General features: G+C 48.3%; 1 protein-coding gene across 1 annotated transcript in view; it reads right to left on the bottom strand.

Annotated features, from left to right (window-relative positions):
- The window catches only part of WASHC1 (WASH complex subunit 1), a 71,883-nt gene that overhangs the window by 3,427 nt on the left and 46,746 nt on the right, over positions 1-21,710 (bottom strand). The window contains exons 3-8 of the mRNA XM_084640611.1: positions 11,648-11,759; positions 10,909-11,055; positions 5,219-5,355; positions 4,068-4,203; positions 1,946-2,150; positions 1,119-1,280 (exon numbers count right to left, since the gene is read on the bottom strand). Of these exons, the coding sequence (XP_084496737.1) occupies positions 1,119-1,280; positions 1,946-2,150; positions 4,068-4,203; positions 5,219-5,355; positions 10,909-11,055; positions 11,648-11,759 (899 nt within the window). The remainder of the gene's footprint in view (positions 1-1,118; positions 1,281-1,945; positions 2,151-4,067; positions 4,204-5,218; positions 5,356-10,908; positions 11,056-11,647; positions 11,760-21,710) is intronic.

Below are 21,710 nucleotides of genomic sequence, written 5' to 3'. Positions count from 1 at the left end.
CTGCATCTTCCTAGTGCATAAGAACTTTCATGGGAGATTCCCTAGTAAACCAATACTATCCAGAACAGTAAAACTGATTAATCTTGTTTCCATTGCCCCTGGGGAGAGACATGCAGAAAGGGGAGAGACTATCAAAGGAAAGGAGAATGGCCATTATTTCCATTCTAACTAAGCTGAAGTTGTTAGTAACACAGAGTAGAAGGTTTCAGAGTAGCAGCCGTGTTAGTCTGTATTCGCAAAAAGAAAAGGAGTACTTGTGGCACCTTAGAGACTAACCAATTTATTTGAGCATAAGCTTTCGTGAGCTACAGCTCACTTCACTGAATGCATCCGATGAAGTGAGCTGTAGCTCATGAAAGCTTATGCTCAAATAAATTGGTTAGTCTCTAAGGTGCCACAAGTACTCCTTTTCTTTTTACAGAGTAGAAGGTGCATATCTTCATAGTGTCCTATTAAGTGATAGGGCTTTTAACAGCTATAGTGCTGCACAAACAAACAGTTTGTTATAGCTTATACTCCACACTGCTATATTTAACCAGGGGGCCTAGAGAGGGCTGCACTGATACCTTGCAAGAAACCAGATGGCCCACACTCAGTTTAAACTGGAGCACATGTCCACACTCATTCAGTACAGAAGTGTGGACAGCAGAGACTACAGCTCCCAGCATGCAGTGCACAATATTAATGATCATGTGAGCATCCGTTATTGCAGGGGTTCTCAACCTTTTTCTTTCTGAGCCTCCCCACCACATGCTATAAAAATTCCATGGCCCACCTGTGCCACAAAAACTGTTTTTCTGCATATAAAAGCCAGGGCGAGCATTAGGGGGTAGCAAGCAGGGCAATTGCCTGGGGCCCCACTCCACAGAGGATCCTGTGAAGCTAATGTAAGCGGGGGAATAGTCCCACTATTGTGGGGAACTTTCCTAGCTTCTGCACTACCCTGGTGAAGCGGGCTAGCGAAAGGATCTGAGTCCTCGCTCCCACTTCCTTTACCCGAGCCATTGGAAAAGCCTTGGGGTTACCAAGGGAAAAGCTGGCCCAGGGAAAAGGGCGGGGCCAAGTTGCTAGGTTAGATCCTGCCAAATAACAAGCCCTAGCAGAAGCTCAGTCCTTACCTGCAGACATTGCACTGCTGCTCTCCTCGCTGGCTGGCTGTTTGGAAAGGGAGGCAGGCTGGGGCAGAGGAGGGGGTGGGGGAGCACTAGTTGGCATCACAGGGGGGGGAGGAGGGGGAGGGGGGGGTGGGGGTGGGGGCACTAGCACACCATCCTGAAGACCTGAAATATTAAGGGGAGGAGTGCAAAGTCACCGAGGGACACTACCTGCTACGACACTATCCCCCCAGCACCCTCACCCACAATAGTACCACCACCAACAATCCTCAGCACTTTGTGCGGACGAAAGGGGCAGCATTAGCCCCACCCCATGGCATCAGGGGGCTCTTCCCCCATTTGCCTTGTGTAGTCAAGGTGGCACAGACTAGCAGTTTCTCATCACAACAACAAGGCTGACCAGCTGCCAGCAAAATCCAAGTGCTTGCAAGCTCCCCTCCTTCCCAGCCGGGCAGGAGGGAGGGACTGACAGTTTGTGCCACAGGCTGGGCAGCAGAAGGCCAGAGGCACACTCCCTGTCTGTGAGGGGAAAGGCACTGGGTTTGGCCCACGCACGTGAAGTTGGCCAGGAAAGTCAGGGACTCCTCCAGCTTTAATCCTGATGGGGCCTCTAAGAAGGGACTTTTCTAGGTCCTCACCAGGGTCCACGCAGAAGTCAGTGCTGGGGAGAAGTCACAGTCCATGCCTCTGGGGCGTGCCACGGGGCAAGTCTGCATCTGCAAATACTTACTTGCTTACAGCTCCTTTCCCTGTGTATCCATCTCCGCCTTGTCCTAGTGGCCTTCCCCCCACCCACCTAGATGAGCCCCAGACAAAGGGAGTTGAAGTACCTGGCCTGAAGTTCTCCACGGACTCAGTGTTGAAGGTGGGTAGCTCTGGGATAGCGCTGCTGGGTGCCGAGGGTGCAATGCCAGGCCCCAGGTCTGCGCTGTACATGAGATCAGCAGCGATGCCCGGCAGGTCTGGCAGGTAGGACGGCACATCTATCTCAGGCACCTGGCCCAGATCTGGTACGTAGAAGTAATTTTCAGCTACCTGGAAGACAGAAATACGAAGGGTAACAGCTGGGCATCTGGAGACTGCTTTCCCTTAGAGAAGCCAGTAACAGAGGGAAGAGATGCGGCCTGCAGACAGTGGCATGTGGGCTGCAGTCAGCTGTCCTGGTGGCTCTCGCTAAGGGGACATCACCAGGTTTCAGAGCCCTTAACAGCTACACAGCTATTTTTGGCTCTGCAGCCCTAACCCCACAAGCCCAAGTCAGCAACTTGGGCTCTGAGACTCAGTGCCACGGGTTTTTCTTTGCAGTGCAGATGTGCTCTTCATGGCAGATCCTCAGCACACTACATAGGTATTTAATCAGCTCAGTCTGCACTCTGGGATAACAGCATCCCTGGTGTTACTACACTGTCGAATGTGTGCGTTAAAAGCAACCTGCAGAGGGGCAAAAAATGGGTTTGTGCCTTTTCTTGCTCCATTCTGGAGGGTGAGGGGGTGTGTGTGTGGGTCTACAAAGGGCTATTTACATCAGAAATTATGGTTCTGTTCGAGCTAGAAGATGACTGACAACTGGCGAGCTGATGAAACAATGGCATTGCTAGGTCTAACGGTGAAGCTGAGTTGTTCAACAGGGAAAGGGTTTTCTTTAGCCGTGTGGTTTGTTTATTTTGCTTCCACTCACACTCTAGTGACAAACATGCATTTTCAAGAAGGGAAGTTTGAGTTGAAGATTTAACACCACCACCTCTTCAATTATGGCTTCAAGAGCTCACAATAAACCTCCCAGAAACCCTCCAAAGCAGCCAGGGAAGACTGGACTTTACGTTTCTTTTTCTTCAATGGGAAAAACCCAAGCAGGAAAGAGTTAACACGCTTCCTAACCTCCTCCAGGCCTCAAAAAGGGCACAACACAATTCTTACTATTTCCTTGGCAGGTTCCCTTTACTTAAGATGCCAGAAGAGAGAGATTCAAACACCATCATTCACAGTGACAGAAGAGCCCCCTTCCTTGCCTCTTTCCCCTCCCATTGACTGACACCGGGGACAAGAGCAGCTTAGCACCACCATTACGGGGCACTGTCAGCTGGCATGGGCTGCTCTCCGCTGGCCTTTTCTCCACACTTGGGCTGAGCGCAGCCCTGCTCAGGGGATTGCGCCACACGAGAGGGGATAAAGAACTCAGCTAGATTAGTTTGAGGGCATTATCTGAAATCCCTGACAACACACCAGTCTGTGATCACCCGCCTCCAGCTAACAAGCTGCTCCTTCCATCAGCCCTGTCTCCTGCTGTGCCACGGGCACTTCATATTAAAGAGATAACAGTCCTGTCAGGCTTTCCCAATGGGCTGAAATGCAGGATATTTGAATGGCCAATCATTTTTTAAGAGCCTAGTGCTCTTTTGGTAGTTCCCAAGCATCGTGCTGGAGCCACTTTCCACTTGAGGGTGTGGGAAACTGCTCTTCCTAACACCTTCCCCTTGGGAGCAGAAAGAGGGACTCAGAATAGCTGCTGCTTTTCTTCAGCCCAAATAACCTCCGTTTCTCCACATGCCTGCCAAAAACCCCTTCTGCAGCTCAGGCTCTGAGCAGGTCAGTGCAGGAGGAAGAGATGTGACATCGCAGGGAGTCAGCCCTGCACCAGAGGAGGCCACATCAGCGCTATCGGTACCCAACCCGCCAAGTCTACACAGCCTGGAGAAACACAACCTTCGGGTGTAGAAGTCTCATTGCATCCACCAAGCCCAGCAAGGACTATACACACAAACCCTAATGAGGTTACTAAGGCAGGTGAAATGCCCCACTGCCCATCACCCAAGATCTCCCCTCTGGACCATTCCCCTGCCAACTCCTGCATCTGCAAAAACCAGCTCTCCTCTAGTAGATGAGCACACTGCTGTCTGCAGCATGGTGTCCCTTCGCTCAGCAAGTACAGCCCTGCCTGCTGCTGCATCTCACCTGCCGATCCAGCTGTCCCCTTTTGGTGATAGAGAGGGGTGCATCAAAGAGCTTCTCCTCAGTCTCTGTTCCCAGAGTCACATGGGTCTTGGTCACCGCTCCTGCCAGAGGATCCAGGAAGACATACTTCTTGTACCTAGAGATGAAGAAAACGTCAGTGATTCTAGCTCGGGGAAGAGCCAAGGAAGAGTTCTTCAGCCAGAGGATGGGACCAGGCATTAAGGGGTGATGAAACAGCTTCCTGATGTCCCAAATCTAATATCAGTCCCAGTCAATACTACCTCCACTCAGCTACATTGCTCCTGTGTTCTATCCCACCTCTCCTGCAGGTTTGCCCCTCTCCCTTCTTCACCGCTACAGCCAGGAGCTGGGATTTCCCCATCCTGATCTCACACTCTGCAGGCTAGTGCAGGGTGAACCTGAACACCTGTCACTATCATCTGGATTCCACCAAGCTTCTCTCCCCTTGCCCACCACACACCATGTTATGGGGACAGCACTTACACCACTATCTAGAGCAGGGCATGCCTAGCATGCCAATCTCTGCTGGACACATTGTTTGAGAGGGAGGAAGAAAGTCAGGAAGGAGAACATCAAGAGCCCCAGGAGCAGAGGGGGAAATACTGTCCAAAGCAGAAAAAAGATCGAGGATAAGCACCATGGGGGCGTCCTTAGATTTGGCCAGGAGAAGACATCCTTGGCAAGCACAGTTCCACTCAAGGAGAACAGGAGAAACAAGGACTAAATCAATCACGGGGGAAGTTGAAGTAGTTGGGAGTGAAGTCACTACTCAAGTTCAGGCAAAGAGGTGGAGGGAGATGTGGCAGTAGCTATATAAGCAAACGAGACAGAGGGAAGGACAGAGAACAAGAGAGAAAATATTCAGGTGCCGGGCAAGTAATGATGGGGGAGAGGAGAGGTGTCCAGGGGCACATGCTGGGTCAGATGTTGATAGTAACAAACAGCTCTGACTCAGAGTGGGGTGAAGAAGAAAGGATGTTGGATGGAGACTGCTATTCAGGGGAATCAACCCACCAGCCCGCTAGCGCGAGAGTGTCTCCCCAGATAAGGTGGCAGGCCGGGGTGGGGAGGCAGCAGATCAGAGACCAGGTGGTGGCAGCAGAGCTGCTTTGTGCTGCTCCAACACTCACAGGTTCTCGGTGGTGTTGAACAGCAGCAGGGAGCTAAGGGAGCTGATGTCCCTGGGGAGGCTGCCAAGACCTTCTTCCGCATCATCCTCCTGGTGAACTTTTGTACTCACACACACTGGGAAGTACTTGAGCTTCTCCTGCAATGAAATAAACAGATGGCAACACACTGGGAATGCGTGGCACCTCTGGTGGCCCTCTCCATTATCCACATGCTACCACAGCTGCTCCACATAGCCACCCTGCTATGTTACCCTTGTTCACACCAGGCAGGACACCAGCTCCGTGTCCAGCAATAGACATGGTCATGTTTCAGAAGAGAAGCCACAACAGTGCGTTTAAGATGTTGTACACAAATCACCTGGACCTGAATTTCTGTGGCAAGCACCTCTTATGGACTGAGACCCACAGCCTTTCCCTTAACCTACCCTATGCTGTGCAATGCCTCCTGCTGAGAGGGGCTGGGATTGGAGTGATTGTGCATGTCCACACAGCCAGCGCTCCTACATCAGTATTTACAGCGCCTCTCTCTGGGACTGACCTGTCAATTCTGCCACCTTCTGCTCTCCTGCTATTGAGATGCCCCCGCCCTGGGTGGGGGGAGAGAAAGGCAAGCATGCCAGCACCAACTAAGTGGGCAGGTGGGGGAGGGTAAGCGGAGGGAAGAGTGGAGACCCAGATGGTTTTACAAAGCCCAGGAGATTTGCAGGACTTTTCAACTCTAGTGAACCAAAATCTCCTCTTTCTCAGCTCTACAGCTTCATACATAATGTATAGCACTCCCTTTAGAAAGGGAGTTATTTCATCTGAACTGCTTAACTTTTAAAGAACATGGGAATTGCCATCTCAGATCAGACCTGTGCCTGATGCTATGGGGAAGATGTACAACCTCCATAATGTAGTTAGGTGTACTGTACTATACATAGACTCTGGATTTAAGATCGGACGGGACTACAAGATCATCTGACCTCCTGTATATCACATACCATACCACAGGGGAGGGGAAGGCTATTGCTTCCTGGGCCCAGTTGCTGACCAGCTTAAGAGGCCACAGGTCTACTGGACTGAGCACAGGACTTGGAACAAGGAACTTGTGTTCCACATCTGCCTCTGCCTTGGCCAGTTCACTGAACCCATCAGTTTCTCCTAGCTGTAAAATGGGCAAAGCCCTTGTCTCACAGGGATGAAGTGATGAACCCTCAAACCAGAAGTGATTTGTATAATCAAGTCAATTAGCCAGATTCATATTTTCACTGTTCACATATTTAAAGTGACCACAACCATGCAGCATTGGCCATTAGCATCAAATAAAAAAACTGATGTAAATAGTTCTTTAGTGACTGTACAAGTGGAGATTCAACAGAGATTCAGAAATAAAGTTCCATTTGGTCATTAATATTCATTTCCCAATGCTTCATTTTTAAGCATCATGGAATCCTGACGTCTTCGCTGGAACTGCTCACACACTAAGCCCTCAAGCAATGTATTTTTTAAAACTTTCTCTTTGTAAATTTCAATTAGCACTGGAAGGGTGGGTGTCGCTTTTTGGGTGGAGTGAGAAATCAACCATTCCTCACATTTACTTATTAAAAAGTCTAATCCTTCTAAGGCATTTATAAAAAGTACAAAGCATGACTATTACCCTGAAGTATGTGGCTTTATATAGTCCTTGTAATTTTTGTGCTACTTAAAGTAACTGCAAGTGACACTTTTATACAAAGATCTAATCCTGTTCTGAAATTTATAATATCTTTCATAGAATATCAGGGTTGGAAGGGACCTCAGGAGGTCATCTAGTCCAACCCCTGCTCAAAGCAGGACCAATCCCCAATTTTTGCCCCAGATCCCTAAATGGCCCCCTCAAGGATTGAACTCACAACCCTGGGTTTAGCAGGCCAATGCTCAAACCACTGAGCTATCCCTCCCCCCATCTACCTCAGTAACAACCTGCAACTGTGATTTCCACAGGTGAAACCACATCTTTTTTTCTTTCTTGTAGCTGTTTTAAAGGGACTGATCCTGCAATACGCTCAGCATACTCAACTCACTGAAATCAGTTGGAGTCTAGGGCACTCAACACCTAGCAGAACAGGCAGCTCAGGCCCTGGTAGGATCAGGGCCCTAAATTTGCTGTCTTTCAGTGTACTCTTTCTAAATAGCCAAAAGTTCAAATATATTAACCCATGACAGGACTTCATCTCTCACCCTCCAGTTCCCAAGTTTCATTAATGCGGTCTCCTGTGAGGGGCTGTAGGGAGTCTAAATAAGTTACATACAAAAACACACATTAAAAGGTTATTATTTTGGTTACAAATTCAAGCACTTGAAATTCAGGAAATGCCATACTCATGGTGGTCTGTGCAACCTCAATTGGCCTCCCCGCGTGCCCATGGGGTGCACTGAATGGGGCAGGGTCCTACTGAAAAGCAGAATGTGCTCATGTAATTAAAGACTAAAGCATGCATATGCACTAGTGGGCCAAATTAAGCTGGTGCAGGCAACGGTAGTTCTGGCATTTCCGCTGCCCACTTGTTAAATCTTCACACAAGCACCTTCATGTTTTCTCCCATGCTGCCCCACATGCTTTATAGGTGGCCCCCATAAACATCTGCAAAGCTACCTCATTGTCCACCTTCACATCCCGCCTCAGAACTCTCCTTTTCACACCACCAATGTAACCATCACATTTTTGGTAGGCATCACAGCAAAAACCACTGGACGTCGTGCTGAGCAGTACTCCCTCATCGGTCAGCATCCATCTTTTGTCTCTTGTCCTATAGTTCTACTGTCAGCTCCCTGGGGACCAGCCTTTCTTTGTGTTCAGTGTCTGTGCAGCACCTAGCACAATGGGGTCCTGGTCCGTGACTGGGGCTCCTAGGAGTCACAGTAACACAAATAATAGATAAGTCTGGTGATGGTGATGGCAGCAAAAGCCACCTGGGGCTTTCCTGAAGTACAGCAGATATGAAGCCCTCCGGTTCCTCAGCCCAGTCAGTGAAGGCCCCGCCAGCTACTCTCAGCATGTAACGCACAGCAATGGGCCTCGTCAGATGTGACAGTGGGCAAGGAGGCCGCCGCTGAAAGCCTGGAATAACTGAGGGTATAAATACCAATATGAGACTTTCCTCCGTCATGTCTCATTATTCCGAGAGCCTCAGTCTCTCTCCCTGGCTGCAAACAGCCACATACAAGCCGGCCCCAGGAACGAGCTCAGCACTCTTACTATACTGAGCCTTACACAACATGCCAGTTGCCACTTCGCCCAGATCCCTCCTGGCATTAATAAACCAACAGCCACCTGGCAAGACAGCACTGGGCCTCTCTGCCCACCCCGCATCCAGCCCTCCAGGGAGCTTCACCAGGAGACAGCTAGACGAGGCCAGGGATGGGACTAGCTGGCAAAGTCAGGCCTTGAGGTGGGTGAGCGGGAGGAAGCCAGGGTCCGGAGTCACAACGGGGGGTGCATGGGCTGGGAGCTGGAGGTAGCCCAGTGCAGGGGAAGAGGGCTCGGGAGGCACTACCGGAGCGTAACATGTGCATGCACCCATACCGTGGGGGCTGGTCCTGGAAAGTAAAGGAAGAAATGAGAAAGGGGCAGTGTAGGAAAGCGGGTGCAGAGGCAGCACAGAGGAAGGAAACGGAGAGCACTGCAGACGGCTGTGAGGTGGCAGTGGAAAGACAGGGCAGCTGACATAGATGTACAGCATACATGGTAGTAAGTGATTGGGATTAGGTGGCTAGGATGTCATTCCCAGGCCAGAGAGATACTGCCCCTCCCTGACAAAGGTACATGGGGACACAGACCGGCAGCTGCCTTTTTGGCTCTGGAAGTGAGGGAGGGAGAAAGTCTCGCATGTCCCGTGCTGGGCTACAGCTCCTCAGCAGGCTCTGACCTCTCGTCAGAAGGATTCAAAGCAGTCTCTGCCCAGTGGCCCTCAGCAGGTTCCATACAACTGCTACTCTGAAGCCACAAAGGGAAGCACAAGCCCCGCTTGGGTGACCTATCAGCTGCCTGCCCAGCCAGCAGCTCCACTTCGCTGGGAAGTTCTGAGGACTGGCTGAAATATTCCTGCTGCTTTGCTGGAAGAGGCTTCAGCTCCTTTTAAGCTCAGGAAAGTTTATAGCACTGAATTATTCAGGGACAACTTTATTTTTGGCCTGAGACACACGAGGAAGAGAAGGAAAAGGAAAGTACTTCCACGGGGAGGAGAAGAGACAGGCAGGCCATTCGTCTGGTGTCCTGCTTTTCTGAGGTTTGTGCCCGTGAGACAAAAGCAGCTTTGTCCGGCATGGGACAGGACACCACGACGAAGAGAGTGCCACTGCACCCCACCAGCATGACTTCGTGTGCATGGGAGACGTGCTCTTCAAAATGGCGCCTCCCGTGCGGCGAGGTCACACCGAGAGGGGTGGGGTCACGCTGGCAGGGGTTCCTGAAAGTACTGGAATGTCCAGTATTCTGGGAATGTGTGAGCGGCCACCCTAGGAAGGGAGCTGCTGGGCTAATCCCTACCCTGCAGGGATCAGCACCAGATAAAATTCCCAGCGTCGTGCATTAGCCGTCTCCTCGGAGAGCAGCACAGAATTATTCTTCCTCTCCTTGGGGTGTTCTAGCACTGACAGCTTCAGAACTGCCAAGCGGCACCTCCATCTAAGCCACCTTCTCGGCTACTGACAGGGCCCCGCTCACAGGCTGCCCTCCCCTCACCGCCGCAGAATCATTAGAGCTGAGGGGAATGCCAAGGGGATCTTGGGTCATTCGCCGATAGCTACACGTCTAAGCTTAGCCTTTAATAGCACCACTGGTTGCAGACAGTGCCTGCTCCCATAATACAAGTAGTGATGACAGAGGCCTCAGCTGACAGAGAGGCTCCCATTGTGCTAGGTGCTGTACTAACAGCAAGAGAGAGTCCCTGCCGAGAGGAGTTTACAGTCTAAATAGAGAAGCATGAGAGGGGAAGGTACAGGGAGGGGAAGTGACTTACCCAATGTCACCCAGCAGGTCAGTGGCAGAATTGGGAATAAAACCCAAGTCTCCTGACTCCCAGCCCAGTGCCCTAATCACTAGACCATGCTGCCTCCTTAGAGGAGGAGACCTCTTCCCCTCTTTCTCCTCCACACAGACTCGCATATATGGCACTTCCCTCTTCTCCTTCACATAATTACCATGTAATAAAGAACTATGATCTGACAAACTGCTCCTGAAAGATCTCCCGATCCTCCCAAACCATCAGCCCATGCAGGTCCCAGCCACCCTCCTTCCGTGTCACACAACAAAACACCACCACTGCAGGAAACAAGCAGGTTGCTCAAACCAAATACGAAAATGGAAACACAGGTGGCAAGGTGAGTAGCTATGGCCCACGCTAAGAGCTCCAGAGACTGGCGAGGGCACCCAACAGCCTCCCACGCAGAGCACACCCAGCCAGTAACCACCACTGAGGGGCCAGGAGGAAAGTCTTCCACCGGCACAATCCTCGCACGTTCTACAAGCTTTGGAACACATGCTCCCACATGTCCTATTAAGTCAGGTGGAAAACAGACCAGACCCGTTGCCTAGGCCCATCCCCAAAAGGCCTGGTCCCTTTTTCCCATATGCCTTCAGCCCCTAGTAACACAGTCCCCTCCTGCCCTCATCCCCCTCCAACTGCATACCCACTCACCCAGGGGGCCTCCACCCTCAACTCCCTTACCTGCATGGATTTCTCATCCAGCGGTCTGTGTTTGCTCTGAATCTTGTGCCTCGGCCGTTTCTGTGTGGCTGGATCCTCTGCACCAGCGAAAATGGAGCTGTACTCCTGCAGCCGCTCCGGGGCAGGGTATTTGGCACTGGAAAACACCTGCCGGGAGAGGAAGAAACTAAAAATCCTATCAGCAGAGCAATCCTGCACCCCGGAAACAATCAACACTATGGGGCCGGGAGACGGGCAACGGGACAGGGATTTTTCACACAGTCCTGTTTGGATCCCAAGATTAGCAGGGGTTGAATGTGAGATGCTACCACAACAGCTCCCAACTGGATGAACAAGGTGCAAGGAGTTAAAGGTGGTGAAGACACAACTCTTACTAACATGAGTGCGTCCTGGGTTCCTCAGCAAAATGGGATCTTGAGAGAGCCAAGGGAGCGGAGGCAAAGGGAGTGACCATTTCTTGAGAGACTCCTTCCTAATCAAGGCCAGAAATATGTGGCTCTGAGAGAAGAGAACCACCACATAAAGGGGAGGTCATGTCAGGAGGGGAGTTCACACTGTAGCTCTCATCCAGTGAGTGGCCAGACCTGCCAAGATAGAGGGACTCTGACTGGAGAGCCCATGTGTGTCAGATTGCCTATACTGTTAGTGAATTTACATCCAGAGACTAGAAAGGGTGGGGGAAGAGACGCAGAGGATGGCTGCACAGCCTACAAAGGCAGCTGTGAAAAGCACCCACTACCTTAATCGCCTTCTTGCTGCCCTTTATCTTCTCAATCTTAGCCTGAGCCAGTGAGACTCTCTCTCCAATTGCCTGCAGCTGCATCCGGCTGGCCTCCACCCGCTGGGAGATTCTGAGGGGTAAACACATTCCCCTAGGGTAAGAATCCAGGATCCAGAGACTCTTCTGCAAAAGCAAGTACCCCCAAGTGCTCATGCCGAAGGGGGAAGGACATGGCTCTGTCCAGACTGCACTTTGCAGCAGGGTAAGTTTAGTGCTGGTGAAACATGCTCACCTGACAGCTCTAGAGATTTAAGTCCTCCATTTTTCTGCAAACAGGTATAGCCAGGGCAACTGCTCTGCTGACTGACCCAAATGGAAAAAGGCCAGGGGGAAGTAGGAACAACCAGCCTGGTGAATCCTGGGCCTCTGCTGAGACTGCCATCAAGAGGTCCAATTGGTACCAACTGCTGAGTGGTTTTTTATTATTAAAATCCTTTAATAAAAGGGAAGGCAGCATGGCATAGTGGCTAAAGCACTAGACTGGGACTCCAGAGACCTGGGTTCTAGTTCCAGCTCTGGCCTGCTGGGTGACCTTGGGGAAATCACCACCCTGCTCCGTGCCTCAGTTTCCCCATCTATAAAATGGGGATAATGATGCCAACCTCCTTTGGAGTATCAGTACCACTACCTAGCTCTTACAGTGCTTTTCATTAAGCACTTTCAAAAGCATTACAAAGGAGATCAGTATCAAAGTGCTCTGAGATCTATGGATGAAAAGCACCATGTAAGAGCTAGGCACTATTCATTATTAAGCACCAGTGTACTCAGCACTGTACAATACAAAAACGATACAGTTCCTGTCCCAAAGATCTTACAATACGACATGGTCACCTGACCCCTAGGAACAGGACTGAGACCATCACCTTATTCCAGATAGGCAATTCCTATGACTATGTAGAGACTTTATGGTATAAGCCCAGTGGCCAGATTCATTCCCTTTCCACCATCCACTGAGTGGTTCCAGTTAATTTATAAGCTGGTGGCTTCTCTGAGTAGTTCAAGTTGCTCTTTTAAGTGTGCATTACAAAGCATTTGTCTTCACTGAATTTTGTTACCTGATTGCCTAATTTTGCTTCGTCCTTCAGAAGCTCTTCACAATCTCTCTAGTCTTTATTATCTTCAACATTTGTATCACCAGCAAATTTTGCTACCTCATTGTTCACCTCTTTCAGATCCTTAATAAGCGTATTGATTAACACTGTTCCTAGTACAGATCCTGGGGCACCTCACTATTAACCTCCTTTGATGCTGAAAATTGACAGTTTATTTCTGCTTTGCTTTCCTCTCTCACCAGCCTAAAATCCATGATGTGACTTTAGCTTTCACCCGAGACTACTTCGTTTCCTTAGCAGCCTCCAGAGAGGGACTTTGTCAAAGGCTTTTTGAAAGTTCAGATGTCATGTATTGATTCTCCTTGCGCCAGTATTCTGTTAGCTCCCTCACAGAAGCCTGATGGGCTGAGGCGGTACAAGTTTCTCACAGACGCAGTACTGATTTGTCCGTTTCATGTCCCCCTGTCTGTGCGCAGAACCAACGGCTGCCTGAGCTCATGTTTCAGACCCACAGTAGCAGTCTGTTCTCTTCACATTTGACCATCTCCCCTTCATTCACTCACCTTCCTTCCACTTCTCCTTAACACCCCCTTTCCATCCCATGCCCTCCTCCCTTTCATTGGGTGATGCAGACAGACTGGAGGGAGACTATTTGAGTCCCTTCCCCCACTGCCCACAGCTGTGAGAAGAGGTGCCCTTGAGTACTGCCATGGCATGGGAAGCAACTGGGGAAGGGGAAGCCCTAGAGCATCCCCCTCCTGCTAGTCAACAGCACTGAAAGCAGTCCAGGAAAAGGGGAGCCTTATGGTTAAGGTGGTGGCCTTGGACTCTGACTCCAGAGACTTGGGTTCAATTCCTGCTCTGCCAAATACTCCCTGATTGAGGATAAGTCACAGTCTGTGTTCTCTGCTCCCCCCGGGAGAATGGGGATGACAGTGCTTCCCGGCCTAAGAGCTGTTGCAAGGACAAATACATAAGAGACTGTGAGGGGCTCAACTACTACGGTGAGGAGAGCCATATAATAGCAGTGCTAGCTAGAGCCCTGGAGTGCTACCTTCTACCCTCCCAGCTGGCAGCTCCCTGGGATGTCTGCACAAGTACATGGCTTACACAGAGACACCTGGTCATCAGACAGGAAGGATTTATTGTCTCCAACCTCGGCCGGATTCTAAGAGGCCTGGAGATGACTTTATCCCACTACGAACTTCACTGGACAGCCATATAAAATGCAGCTCCCCACCTTTCCATTGCTTTTAAAACATTTAGATGGTGGGAAACAGGTTCTTTCCCCAATTATCTGAGTTTTACAGACATTGGTTTTCCACCTGGCCATGTTTTATGGGAGTGGGGATTCCCATAGCTCCGTTTCCTTCCCTGGCCTGCACTCCAGCATCATGAAAGTCACACAGCTCAAAGAAGTGCTTTATGATGGTCAACATATCAGCATTTATTTTCTGTTGGCACAACAGAAACAGTGGCTATATTTCTCTCCCAAGTAAGCCACGTATGACTAGTACAATGACTATCGCACACAAACAGTGGTCAGGGAGAAGGAAGAGAGAAGGGAGGAAAGCACCTCTCAGCCAAAGCACTTTACAAGCCCTACTTATATAAGAATCACTGAAATGTAGCCACCTCTAGGTGAAATATGTATGGCAGCTGGTACACAACTTACTATCACAACTATGACAGGAAGTGGAGATAAAAACTGCATGCAAAGGAACTACGGAATTTGTTTTTTAAAAATAATGATCACAAGTTATCAGGGCCTCTGTCTCAAATCCCATCTAAAGACAGCTGTTGAATATCAACTCAGACATAAGAGTACGCTGTACTGAATCACCAATGATATTCCCTGAAGCACCTTGCATTTTCCTTTGTGTTCTCCCATCCCAGGATTTACCAGGCCTAATCCTGCTGAGTTTGGCAGATCTGACAAAAGCTTAGCCTGCAGTGGTATGGCTACGGGCATCTATCACAGAAGCAGGACATACAATCCTCAGGAATTAATCTATTTCTTGCTGAGCAAGGGAAGTATAAAAAAATGATTAAGTCACCTCAATCCGACTAATCCAGTGAATACCCATCACACGTGTAAGGACCTGCCCTACACTACAATGTTCTGAGTTTACAATTCAAATTACACTGATATACATAAGTTTAAAGAAAGCTCAGTGTTCTCCTTAAGAAAAACTGTACTGTTCAGATATCCACTGAAAAACACATACGAAAGTAAGACTCCCGTTAAAGAGCTCTCTGGAAGCTTCAGCCTTTCTATTGCAGTGATACAAGAGCTCACTTCCCGGAGGCAGCCATAGGCGTGTGAAAAGGCAGGACATCTGATGGGATGGAGAGCTCGTCCATTCATTTCTGAGGGCAAAGCGCTCTACTCCGAGCATTGCTTTTGGTACGTTTTTGCCATGTATTTAAAATGGAGGGGTAAGCGTAAGGTTTTATTTTTTTTTAAAAGGTAGCTGGGGGTCTGGAATTGGTCCATGTAAATAAAATACACCGCCTGAACCCTAAACAGCGGACAATGCTATTAATATTTAAACGGATTGTGTTCGTATTAGTCACAGCTGTTTGTTAGCAATCTTGCTCTCAGTACTCCGTTCTGCCTGAGACGCTCCCTTCTTGGTTTCAATGTCACTTTGGAGCTCCAGAGAGGAGCAGGCAGGCAGCAGGATCTCTCCCCCTCCTCTCATGGAGCCTGCACATGCATGGCAAGGAGGAACAGTGTCTGAGCAAGGCATGTGACCACATCATCCATATTTAAGTACAGATCCTAGTTCAAAACCAGAATAACCATCCCCCACACCCAAAAACAGTTGTCTTGGGGGAGGTACTACAGGTTTCTCTAATGGATTATTTTAAAATCCAGATGAGTTTTAAACCCGTCCTTTCAACTTCACTATATACACACACACACCACTCCACGTTCAAAACCCTCCATCTATCTAGCACAGATCTCATCTGTTCCTGCACCCAACTTGCTCCTTTAAGCTCCTCTGTCAGAGGTGAACTCTTTGCTCCTGCTGCACCAGATGATGGAAATACTCCATCCCATCTCCCCTATTTTCCCTTTCAAAACCCACCTCTTTGACTCTGCCTACAGCCAGTGAGTCAATGGCTAGTTTCTCCACAGCACCACTTCCTGTTACCTCGGCCACTTGGATCCTTACTGGGATATCCTCAACACTGGGCTTTTAGGATTGTAACTCCTTTTTCATACATCCCACTCCAATGGGGAGAGGATTTGAAGCATCAGGCAGCAGTCACTGCTACAGACAGGACATTGGACTCAATGGACCAATAGTCTAATCTAGCACTGGCAAAAATCCTACGTTCCTATGAAAGTGTCTCTGTGAAGGACAATCATAAACCAACAATCCCTGAAGCCAAAGCCTGTGTGATTTATATGGGATTAGAGAGGATCAGAGATGGACCAGATGTGAAGGAAGGTAATCCCAAAAAGCACATCTCAATGCCAACTTTTGAACTAGAAAGATATGAAAGCAGTTCGGAGGACTTTCAAGAGACATCCCTCGTAAAGCAGCCTGAGGGAAAACTGTATTAGGCTTTGACTACACTACGCACCTTTTAGCGACACAGCTATGTCATTACAGCCATGCCGCTAAAAGGCGCGTAGTGTAGCCACTGTTTGTTGGCAGGAAAGCGCTCTCTCGCCGATAAAAACCTTCCACCCCCAATGAGCAGCACTAGCCAAAGCACTGTTCACACTGGTGCTTTTCCTCAACAAAACTTTTGTCTTCTGGCAGGGGGAGGGGAGGATGTTTTTAACACCTCTGAACGACAAAAGTTTTGTCATTCAGTTGCAAGTGTAGACAAATCCTTAGGCTCAACTACATGTGGGATGGGTCACGGCAGAGAAGGGTGATTCACAATCAGTAACTAGGTCTTGGACAGATTCAATGGGTAAGAGGTCACCCAAAGATCGGAAGAGGGACGAGAAATATGGGGAAGTTAGACAAATACAGAGGATTATCAGAAATGCAAAGAGAGGCTGTGAATAGATCTCCCTGGAATACCAAGCAACTCCGATTTTATGTCTGAAGTACAAAGGTAAGTGATCAGCCAAGGAGAAAGAACATTACAGAATGGAATGAGAAATGAGGGCGCACACGAGGATAAAGCAGCTGAAGTATTAAATGACTTTCCCCTAAAAATGTACTGTATATACAAGGGGCAAGCCAGCCTCTGGCTCCGTCTCAGCTTGAGCTGCAGCCGTGGGCCCTCACACTGAGTGACTCCATGAGCGGGGGCACAGAGCTCCATGGAGGAGAAGGGGATACTAGCAGAGTTATCCAATCGGCTACATGCACTTGTCAGGTTAGCACTACAAGCCCTTGGCTTTTTTAGGAGTTCCAACATTTACCAAAAGTTTTTGTAAGGTAATAAAATGGGAAGGCCCTGCTTAAATTACCCTTCCCAGTGGGAGGGTGGGTTAGAGGCAGAGGTTAGAAGCAGTAAGTAGCTCCTGGTTTGGTGCATCCTGAAGTTTAGAACAACTGCAGGACTCTGGAAGAGGCCCTGAAGGGGTGAAGGGAGAGTGTTAGTCAGAGCAAAGAAAGGAGCACGGCAGGGCCTGGGGGGAGATGTAACTAGAACAAAGTGCTGCTGCCTTGGCCAAAGTAAATGGGAGTCTGTCTCGACACTGTGCTCAAGATACACCAGGGGAGCAAGGATCCCCATTCTGAAGCGACAGTAACTTCCCTCTCACAGAAGAGTCTGGATGGGCAGGAGGAGCTCATTTGGAAAGGTGCGGGGGCCGGTTGGATGCTGCTGGGGGCCCAACAGGTAGGGGAGGGGAGGGTGCTTTGGTCCCGCTGTGGATAAGATGAGCAGCTCCACTGGGAAGGGTTGTGGAGGGCACATGGGGAGCCGATCCTTGCTGCGAACTTTAGAGCGGATATGACGGGGGTGTCACACTGAAGTTTTGCTTAGGGCAGTAGATTGGCTTGAGCGAGCTCTGCACCTAGGGACTGAAGTATGCTTTACCACAGCCTGAATACTTCTGGGTGTTGGGTAGGACACCCTTTTACAGACTGGTAAACAAGCAGGGAGAGATTAAGCACCCATGTCATGCAGTAATCCATGGCAGAGTCATAAATAGATTCTAGGACACCTGACAAGCAATCCCCAACTCTAACCACTAATCACTCTGCCACGCCAGCCAGCATTTCCTCACAACAGTGGAGGAATGAGCAAGAGAAAAAAGCTGCAAAAACACTTACAATTTATGGTTGTTCAGGGAAGCATTCAGAGTCCATTAAAAACAATTCCCCTCAAAAGTTTGAAAGGCAGTGAATAAGAGTGTATGTTTTCACCAGAAAGTCAAATAAGTTAAATCACTCAGTTAAAGAAAAAAAATTCAGCTTGTTTGCCTTCTGCTCTTTTTCTCCTTCACATTTAAGCAGCTTTCTAGAGTCTTTTTTCATGTCTGAGTAAGTGTAATCAAAAACTGTCATCTAGCACCATCCTTGACAGAATGAAATCCTAAGTGAGATAACGTAATCAGCATTTCTTCCTCCAGTAAGGGGTTGGTTATTACCCTAATTAATGTTTATCACTCTTTGATTACTCCTTGAGCCTGATTTGCAGGTGTCTAAGTGTTAGCATATAGTCCAATTTCTCTAGAGGCCAAACTTCCTTTCAGAGCTCATACAGCTCAGAACGGTCAGGTTACATGCAGCAGGATCTTGTGTGCATTACATTCCACAGGGTATGTTTTCACACTCAAAAATAATTTCCTTTTGTCTTTGAATCTTTCATTGAGAGTGTTCCCACCACAGTGAATTAAAACTAAATGAGACTCCAGGCTACCACAATTTTGTCCTATCCTCAGCCCACCACTAAGGATCTTCCCCTCCGAAGGCTCAATCCCCACAAATGAGGAGCTATAAATTTATGGTTGCAATCAGGGTTCCAGTGGTATTTCCCAAGACATCCTGGGGAGAAATTCCTCTCCCATCTCAAATTTGACAGCTTGATTAATCCTGTGCACACATGAGTCAGAATCCTTTGTAAAGCACCTTAAGCCTAGTCTACATCAGGCTTAACATTTCTCATCAGTGGCACCCATGGTGTTAAGCACCAGCGTTTTCATAACTAGCATACGCACAGGGAGTTGCATCCCACGCTAACAACGGAGGGAAGTCTAGTGTAGATACACTCTAGAGGAAGGGCTATTTCATGGCTGGAGTCCAAGGAGTCCAGGACTCATGGGGTTTACCTACCAGCTCTACTATAGACATTCTACATGACTTTAGGCTTGTGGGTCTTCGCTGTAGTTTCCCCCATGTAAAAAAGGATAATATTTACCTCACATGTGCGTTAGACGTCATTCATTAACACATTTAGATCTTCCAATTGAAAGATACCAGACTTGATGGGCCAGTTGTTCAATACAGTATGGTGCAAATCTTATGATCCCATGACAGGTTATTATTTCTTTTGAGTAGCACCTAGGGGCCCCATTGTGCTAGATGCTGTATTAACAGCAAACTTTTCCACGCAAGTACAAAAACAAAAAAAATAACCAGATATAAATAGTGTTCAAAGCACTAGCCACTCCGCTCCCCCCACCTCCAAATTCTAGTATGTGGAATCTTCTTCTCCCTGTGACAGAAGACCACATGCTGATCACCCTCCAAGGAAAAAGGCCTCTCTGTATATTTAATCTAATAATGGTTTGAATTTCATTGCTTTTCATCCCAGGAGCTCAAAGCAATTCCCAAATGTTAAATAATCCTCAATACCTACGACACAAAGGGGCAGAGTTACGTGTCCCCAGCCAAAAAGCCTTCTGCGACAGTCAGCAATAGACCCCCAGGAATCCTGATTTCCAGGCTCTTGTTCTCGCCACTATTTAACTTGCGCTTTCTTTTTTAAGTTCCCATGGGTGGCCACGTGTTTTCCAGCTGCAGCTTACTTGTAATGGTTGACTAAATGTGAAAAAAAAACCACTTTTTTTTTTAAAGTAATTCTGCACTGCAGTGTAACTATTCCTACAACTACTTCTTTTCTCAACTAAATAATAGTAAACAAATAGAGACACAAAGTGGGTGAGGTAATATCCAGTATCCTGGGAGGGACATGGCTGCAACAACAGTGCATAGAGTAAATAAATAGCAAGATTTTGCATAGGCTTAAGCTTATTTACCCCCCACACCCCACTCCACCCCCGTTCTCTGAACCAAAGGTGTAACCCCATTCACGTGTCCTCAAAGTGGGGTCTCACCAATGAACTCCTTTGCTTTATTTAGGGTATTCTCCCACCCTTCGATGGAGTGTGTGATCGAACAGCATTCTCTTTGCATGTTACTGCTAAGCTGAAGCCCTCAACACTTTGCCTGTCAGTATATCTATCAGAAGGTGGTCCTGGTATGAACGCTAACTCGTGTATATCTACGTGTATAATTTAAATGCCAGCCTTCATAAAAACACTGATCCATCCATGTATAACTAAAGTCAGGAGGAAACAAGCCCAAGTCAGAGAAAGGGCCTGCCATGGCAAAGCAGCCTGTCCCACAAGCATGGAGCTTGTAGGCAAAGTAACCTGCAAGTAAGGGCTTGTCTACACTGGCACTTTACAGCGCTGCAACTTTGTCGCTCAGGGGTGTGAAAAAAACACCCTCCTGAGCGCAGCAAGTTTCAGCGCACCTCATGGGGGTGATTTTTTTAGAGCGCTGAGAGACCTCTTGAACGTTGCCAGTGTGGACTCGCCCTAAGAAAAACACTAGCAGACAGTTTTGCCGGAGCAGCATGGGCTTTCTTCTCCCACTTGTTTCTGTCCCCTTTCAACTTGCACCTTCTAATGAGGGCCAGTCATTTTGTCCTTCCCCCACTCCATTTTGGATGCCAGCAGGTTTGGTAAGTGGGCCACCTGGGCTTTTAAGAGTTGCCCATCATCGTGGTATCTATGTCCTTGTTCTTCCTGGTGACACGTTCACCTGTTGCTACATATTTGCTGTAGTAATTAACCCCTCTTACAATTCATTGTATCAATCTAAATCTGTCTCTACTTCTCCCTGCCCTATCATTCAAAGTTTTTCTGCCAACATTTTTCTAGCTGTTTTTGTTCTGGTGCCAGAGATCTTCATTACTATCTTGTGATCACTACTGCCAATTAGTTCTTAAATGTCAAGATCCCTCAGCATTTTTTCCAGGATTAAAGAAAAGGAGGACTTGTGGCACCTTAGAGACTAACCAATTTATTTGAGCATAAGCTTTCGTGAGCTACAGCTCACTTCATCGGATGCATTCAGTGGAAAATACAGTGGGGAGATTTATATACATAGAGAACATGAAACAATGGGTGTTACCATACACACTGTAACGAGAGAATTAGTAAGTCCAGCAGCACCAGAAAATATCCTCTCCCAGTAACTCAAAGCCCCTGCTTGACAGGTTACCAGTTCGTTCCTGCTGCCAGTTTATCACTGGCTCAAAAAAAAAAAAAAACAACCCTTGACTGACACCTTCCTTTTCTCATCTGTGCTTCTAATTTCAGCTCCCAGTTCTATCTCAAAAGGTTCACTCTAGTACCAAAGGCTTGGTAACAAGCCTACTTGTACACAAGTATTTCCCATATTGCAGATGAACATTCCTTCAGATAGACTCATCTTCTACCCTCCAGCTGTGACCCCAACACCTCCCCAGAGGAAACCACAGTGCTTGCTTACGCACTCGGGGGTTTATGTTTAGTTGCCCATGAAAAACCTTTGACACCCTGTGGAGAACATGGGAAATGTCTGCATTATTTTTATGAAAAAAATGCGTGACTGTTTCCCCCACTCACTTTTGTACTGTTACCAAGTGGGAATGAAGGGGTTCATTTCTTTCATGGACTAGTGGAATAAGAGATGGGTATTTGTCACATAATTTTCATACCAACTCAGACATGCCCTAGCAAAAACTGTCAACATGTGAATGGAGCTACCTTGCAA

This window comes from Lepidochelys olivacea (assembly GCF_965140295.1).
Source record: "Lepidochelys olivacea isolate rLepOli2 genome assembly, chromosome: 1".
NCBI classification, from domain to species: domain Eukaryota; kingdom Metazoa; phylum Chordata; order Testudines; family Cheloniidae; genus Lepidochelys; species Lepidochelys olivacea.
The sequence above is the reverse complement of the archived record's forward strand: the minus strand, read 5'-3'. Positions and strand labels throughout refer to the sequence as shown.